Source organism: Biomphalaria glabrata, chromosome 14 (genome assembly GCF_947242115.1).
Source record: "Biomphalaria glabrata chromosome 14, xgBioGlab47.1, whole genome shotgun sequence".
Taxonomy (NCBI): Eukaryota; Metazoa; Mollusca; class Gastropoda; family Planorbidae; genus Biomphalaria; species Biomphalaria glabrata.
In genome coordinates, this window is record NC_074724.1 from 24,046,951 (window position 1) to 24,054,812 (window position 7,862).

The 7,862-nt window shown below is 34.2% G+C and overlaps 1 protein-coding gene across 1 annotated transcript in view; it reads right to left on the reverse strand.

The window, feature by feature from the left end:
- The window catches only part of LOC129922704 (uncharacterized), a 28,856-nt gene extending 23,377 nt beyond the window's left edge, over positions 1-5,479 (reverse strand). Inside the window, exon 1 of the mRNA XM_056009638.1 lies at positions 5,401-5,479. Within this exon, the coding sequence (XP_055865613.1) occupies positions 5,401-5,479 (79 nt within the window). The remainder of the gene's footprint in view (positions 1-5,400) is intronic.
- Positions 5,480-7,862: the final 2,383 nt, after the last annotated feature.

A 7,862-nucleotide genomic window follows, 5' to 3' on the forward strand; every position in this document is an offset into this window, starting at 1 on the left:
AATGACTTAAATTCTGCCAAGTCACTAGTTTTCCTGGCTAACTCAGGCAACCCATTCCATGCTCTAATAGCACTAGGGAAGAAGGAGTATTTGTACAAATTTGTCCTAGCATATGGGACGAGGAATGTGCCTTTATCTTTGTGTCTTTCAGAGTATTTTATTAAATTTTGTTTTTGTATATGAAGAATATGGTTCAGTGTTTTATGTATAATTGCTACTTTACTTTTGAGTCTTCTGTCCTGAAGGCTTTCTAAATTTAGGGATTTTACTAAAGGTGTTACTCTAGTCAGATGTGAATATTCGTTTGTTATGAACCTCACTGCTCTATTTTGTGTCTGTTGCAATTTCTTAATGTTTTCTTGAGTTGAGGGGTCCCAAACAGAGGATGCATATTCTATTATTGGCCTAACCAAAGTTAAATAACATTTTAGTTTTATGTTCTTATTTGATTTATAGAATTCTAAAAAATAAACCCTAATGCTTTGTTTGATTTTTTGATAGTTTCATCAATGTGGGGATTCCATGACATTTTTTCATTTATTATAACACCTAGGTATTTTGCGTTTTTAGTCTGTGTTACTGGTTTGTCATGAATAAGATAAGTGGAATTAATTTGACTAAGTTTTTTTGTTACTCTTAATAACTGACATTTTTCTGGGTGGAAAGACATGCTCCGATTTGATTACCATTTGAAAGCATAGAGTGTAGTGGTTTCCTTGAGTACAGTGATATCCAACCCACTGAAATATAACGGCTATTTGAACAATGAATACATTTACATAACACATAACCTTTAGAAACGGAATATAACTTGCCTGATCCTTGTTGAATAAATGAAGCACCATGAAAATACTGAAGATTAATAACTAATCATCACAGATTATGACCACTGGCAACTGAATAATGACCTCCATAATAAGAAGATTTTCTGAAAGTTTTAAATCTTTGTTAGTCTTTTCTTATCCTAGGCCTATTTCTTCTTTTATGACATCTTTGACTTGTTTACATCAGTTACCTCTCCATTGTCTTGGCTACTGTTTTTTTTTTGTCCTTACACATACGCAATGTGATGGTCACGCTATGATTGAGTGCAAGATGAGACTATATGTTTTGATTGGTATTACAATATGTTTACTTGATGTGACAATGTTTTGATCTACGCAGTATTACTGTTCAATTTTGTATAAATCTTTCATTTTAAAAAATAACAAACAATATCATAATGCGGTGATAATAATATACACACTTTCTAAATGTACAATACAATCGTCCTTCACGTTCCACAAACTACTCATGTATCTCTTTAAATACTTTTTGCCATGTCTGTTTTCCCGCTCTTTTTTAAAACCAAAAAATTTTCTTTTTATCGCCTAGAATTTCCGTCATAAACAAGTCTCCATGACTTTGTGAATGAATGACAGAATAATGATTTGTTATTCGAAATGGCCTTGCAGACATCCTCTCCGTGACATTGATCTAATTAACCTGACCAGTCCTTATTTTCGAGGCGTGTCGTTCTACCGCTGCTTTGCGTATAGCGGGCTAGTAAGTGTTTCGTTGTTTTCCAATATTTTCAAATAGATCACAAAAAGTATCGAGGCGAGGTCCAGTGGTTGAGACTACTCTTTGTAATAGCATAACACTTTATAAGGAATTAGAACGCAGTGCTAAAGTCGTATAGTACCGGGACTGCAGACAAACGTTAATGGGACAAGAAAATCATAAAATTAGAAGAAAACATCGCTTGAATTATTTTTAGCCTCAAATGCCTAGGAATAAGTTACTTATCTAGATGTTCATATCGTGCAGAAATTTTTTTACCAATACAAAAACTTTTTTTTTTTTTTTTTTTTTTTTTTTTTTTTTTTTAGACAGTCTAGTAAAATGTGGAGGATATATTAGAATTACATTATCATGTTTAGACTCTTGCGAAACTATAAAATAAATGTAATTAATAAAATGCCAACAATCTCAATTAACATTGTTGTAGCACGATTGGGAATTTGTATTTGTTTTGTAATTAGGGGATGTTTTGACTTAGAGACGCGACTAGTAAAAAACAACACTAGGATTATAGTAAGAATAGCGAATGAAGTCTTTAGAGAGAGAGGCAGTTTGTATGGACGTCAAGATTATATATAGACGTCATTTGACGGTTCTCTTCGTTATTATTAACGTCTTGTTCGACATTCACTCTCAGCGTCGACTATCTTTTATTGTTGGCCTTTTGCCTTCTATTGTTAACACTTAGAAGCATTTTTGTATTTATTCATGCATACAATTTCAAAATATTATAGAGGTATGTTATGTATGAGAAATTATTCAAAATCTAGAGATAAAAAGTTTGAAAATGTTGTTGCTATGATAACCGCGGCCATTTTGTTTGTAAACATGCTTGTACATAAAAACTATTTTCTCTTTCATTTTTTATTCTTTGTATTTGAAAATTTGTTGAAATATTAAGAAAAAAAATTACTATTGATTAATCAGATTAGATTTTTAATTTTTGAATATTTTTTTTTACAAATGTTTCTTGGCAAGCATCTTCAGAAACATGATTTTCGACAACAAACAAGATTTTTTTTTCGACCTAACACTGATTATCAAAAGAGTAATCGGATACTTGTATTGCATTATCTGTATTAAATCTATGCTAAAAAACTTTTAAATAAAGCAATAAATAACAAAGTGTTTTTGCAAAAATTAATTGAAAAAACATGATCGACAAAAAAAAAACGACAAAATTGATTAATATCGCAAAAACTAAACATAGTACATATTAAAAAGTATTTCTATTATTATTGAGACAACTAAAGTTGATAACATGTGAAAATTTCATTCAAATCTGATGAGAACAAAACATTATACAATAAAAACTCTGATCAATGTCAGTTTTAGGAGTTATTTATGTTGTTCAATAGCTGAACAAATTGAAGGTCCTGAGGTTCAACCTGACAAGAACATCATTCACACAGTCGTACATAGAGGAACCAACTTTCTGGGTGGATTTAAAAAACAAAATTATGAATTTAATTGTACGATACTGATATATGATGAATAGATAATATAAATAATTATATAGATATGTATTCAATAGTTAAACATAATCAACTTGCTACTGCTACTAAATTGTCACCATGGTTTCATAGTAAACCAGGCGCTGACCAAAAAGAAATGACGTCACAATACTGTCAACATCGGCAATGAGAGAGTTAGACCTCAACTGATCCCCAACTGTTGTGTAACGGCCACTAACACACCACGCCGTCAGTTATCACCACCTGACAATAACACTCAAGACTGTAATAGATACTTCCGAGAAGATAAGCGACGCCACCACTGGCTAAGAATCGAGTTCAGTAAATACAACTCCAACACTGGCACCCTATAAACGAAATAAACACAAAACTCAACTTCTATTCTAAAACTAGAAATAGTGACAACCTCATACACCATAAAATAAGAGATACCCAAACGAAGTAACTCACCCCAAACTGGGGTACAAAAATCCTACTGAATAATACATCCAAGGAACTAGTATTTGTTTACACAGACTAATACTCTTTTACGGACCAACACACCGTCCGTTTCAACAAACTTTATAGGGTGAACTGCCTCATGACAAAAAGTGACCAATAAATGTCACCGGACTTTGTGACGTAGCAAACATTTCAAAACAAAAAATACAAGGTGCTTTCGTTCGTACAAGGATTGCAAGTAGAAGAAAAAAAAACTAACCGCGTTGGTAGAAACTTCGTGACAGTCAACTCTGTACATACACTGTACATTTTACCTGCGTTATTGAGGAAGTGAAATAATCTATTGTTTTCATACATAAATAAAGACAATATGATTTCAGAAAAGTAATCAGATATATTTATGGCATTAATTTCTTGAATGTGCAGTAAACAAATCATTTCAGTAGAATTATAACCAAAAATATTTATAGCAAAAATATACTGATGAAAAATACACATGATTGATTTTGAGAAATTGACTGAAACATTTTTGGGGGGGATTTTCCAAAAACTAATCATAGTGCACAAAAATGTACTCATATTATATGTTATAACTGACATTAATAAGGTTTATAACCTTGAGATTTCATTCGAATATGATGAAAGCTAAAAATATAAAGAAAAAAAGCATTGGTCAAATATGTCCATAAAATTTACATTGTACTTGTGTAACTAATGAAGTGAGATGTACACATAGAATATACAAAGACATCATGATACATAAACATAAAAGCTTTTATAAACGTAATAAAATGTAAGTAAGGTTAAAAAAATTAAAATTGTCCCGCCCCATTGCCCAGGTCCCCATTGACTTTTATGTATTCATTTTTGGCCTTTTTAATTGCAACTTTTCCTAGTTGTTGTCTCATTTCTTTTTATCTAAAGCTCTGCTTAGTGCAAGTCTTTTTCTTTTTGGAGCTTCACAAAGACTTGAAGCATTTTGTCTAAAGTTGCCAAGAATAATAGCGGAATATATTGGACCATAGTTAAACTTTGAAATTGCAAGGAGAGCTGAAAGGTTTACCTTTCTTTGCATTGACATTGTATTTTTGATCACCTTGACCAAACTGCATTGTGAAGGATCTCATTGCTGTTTTGTGTAGCATGTTGCTCAAACCTTCTAAGCAGATTTAAATATGTAAGGCGTTCATAGATGCGCAAAACATGTTTATTGATTCCTCATAATCTAAAAAATGGTGAACTCTGTCATTATGTTTTTGTCCGACATATCTCTTTTATAAAAACACCAAGAATCTTTACCTGATGGACAGTATTAGTGTTGTAAATTGATGTCAGTCGAATAGTTGTGATGGACAGATGCCCAAGCTTTAGTTTTATGTCCTCGAATCGCCCTTTCCAAAATAAATTCCAAGCTGAGATTTTATTTAACCAGTGAGACTTCCATTTTTTTTCTCCCTCCAATGGAATCACCTAAAAAGTAAAAAGAAATGAAAACCAAAAGATGTTAATTGTTTGAAAATAACAACATAATTAATATTTTCTCAGATATTTTTTTTTTATTGTTGTAATATAACATCAATAAACCTACCTAATTTAGAGCAGTCTTTTACAACATTTCTCAAAGCTGTACTCAATCGTTTGGACACATAGTTCACACTTTTCTTCCTTGACGACGAGCACATCATGTCCATATGGTTTCAAAGAATTCAGCAGTTAAAATGTCTTGGAGTCACCGTCTCCTACGATTTAAGTGTATCTAGAGTTATGGAAGCTTAAAGTTGATCTCCATATTACTTTAGCTGCTTCAGGTTCCATCATATCACTAGGGCCTAGCAAAAGTAGAAAAAAAATATTAAAAAAAACCCTCAAACAACCTTTAAAATATAGTTAAACTAATATATTTGATAAAAATGATACATACCTGCAAAATTAATGCTGCAATCTCCTTGTTTTTGCTTTTCCAGCCAAGTCTGATAAAATGTTGGTCCTTTTCGTTTCATGATTTTGCCTAATGTAGCACATTTATGGCAGTATAGACAAACTATGTGATAATTCACTCAATATCTATGGCAACGCCCATGCCGACAAGAGAGGAATGTCCCCGGGTCATCTATGTTCCTTCGTTACAGTCAAGTGGTGACTCTGAGCCATGATTGTATAAATGTCTGACGACAGACGCTGCCTTGTTGAAAAGCGCAGTCTTTGATTTTATGCAAGATTTAAGCTATTTTTTTTTATTTGTGTGACTTATGCTAGGCATAACAACAGGGCCAATATCAACAGACATAGCAGCTTTTACAATATCTTGATGCATAATAAAGGTCTTTATCTTTGATTTTGAAGTAGTATCTCTTCTAGATGCGTTTAGAGATTTTACAACCTTTTTACAAACCTGACAGCATCAATGGTTTCAACAAACCCTTTGCATTTAGTTGCATCTATTCCTGCAGTAATGTTAGAACAGCATTCGTTGCATTTAAAATAAGAAATAAACTCACACAATAAGTCCAAGTCAATTATCGTTCTTTTGTTATTTAGATCCATGCTTTTCTTCTGGATTTTGAGTGTCTAGATCTAGATAGTTCCTTTTTTTTTCCAAACGGTGAGAGTTGCGTGCCGTTTCTAGACGTATACGTGTGGCCACTGAATCTATCGACGACATCCTTGAATCGTTGGATGTAGACTAAGTAGATTTACTATATAGAACTGCTACTACTAGTACAAGATCTAGCATCTGTAACATTTGGTATTGTTTGCCAGCCAGATATCCTAGCCTTTGCTAATATTGCTAATCCTTTACCATGTTTTCGTGAAGGCTTTGCAACAATAAAGCAATAAATTGATAGAAAAACAATGTTCAGACACGCGATGATAAAAATGTCGTAGCTTTGTCGTAGACAATCAGTTGAAATGGCGTCGGTCTAGATTTGGTTCACCTATAGCGACAGCCAATGGAATTACGGAAGTTGTCCACGTGAACCAACAGTATCAATTCTAATTTGGAAACACCCTAGTAGACTACGTCATGGCAGTATTTTTAGGTAAAAAAACAATTACCATTTACGTAGGCGAGAAGACTATTCGAAATAAAATAATTTATTTTCATTCGATGTTGTTGTTTTGTATAGCATGACCTTACAGAAAAAGGAATTAACTTTTCTATGATGCCCTACATAGTTGACTCCCTTTGATTATTGTTGATTAAGTTACGTTATAAAACTGTCATTTTTTGTCATTTTCATCTCGTTAATAAGGCGAACTGACCATGCAGGACTCGATGAAGGAAGACCTGAAATCAGTAAAGGAGGAACTTAAAAACGAATTAGGATATAAACTGTTCTTGATAAAAACTTTTGTGTTCGCACTGAAAATGGACCTAAACAATTTCAAACAACACTTAAGGAGTAGCTAACCAAATGGAAATCCCAGATGGAAGAGGACGTCAATTCTAAAATTCTACTATTACGTAGTGAAATAAAGGCTGAGCTGGACAGGAAACAAGCTTCGCGGACCACAGTAGCTGAAATGACGGGGAAGATTAAACCAACGGTGTTTGGCGGCTCTGTGTCTTGGTCGGTGTATCGATTACATTTCGATGAGGCGGCCAAAATCAACGGCTGGGAAACTAAGGCAGAGAAAGCAACTGGTCTCATGTTGGAAGTCAGAGGCAAAGCAGCCGAATTGTTACAGACAATGTCGGATCAGACGGACTACGATGACATGGTCAAAACAATGGAACTACGATACGGCGATGAACACCTGCAGGAAGTGTTTAGGGTGCAATTAAAGAATCGACAACATAAGAGTGGAGAGACATTACAGTAATTAGCAGCAGACATAGAACCTCTTGCCCGTCTGGATTACCCATCGACAGCACATGATTTTTTGGATGTTCTGGTCACAGATGCTTTCATAGATGGAGTGCGAGATTCTGAAATTAAGAAGACCATTCGAATAAGCAGAAAACGAAAAATCAACAACACCCTCATATATTCCTTGTCCTACAAGGCGGCTGGAGTTTCAGGGAGGACTATACACTATAGTCGGACGTTAAATGTGTCTTCCGCAGCTGATTCAAAGAATGGCGGAGAAGGCTAATGATGAACGGCAATCTTATCAGACCCCAAGACGCAATAGAAAGACTCTTCGTTGCTGGAATTATAACACTCCAGGTCATGTACGGAGGAATTGTAATGATGCCCCAAAGTTGGAAAGTAAACCGCTAATGTCCACCGGGTTCAGAGAGCAAGGACAGGCAGCCCAGAATATCATAACCCCGAGAATAAACAACCCTTTCAGAGGGTTAGAACAAAACAGAATTTTGAAAGTGCAAGGAAGGATTGGCGTTGATTCTTGAAGGTTCCTCTTGGGCACTCGCGGTCA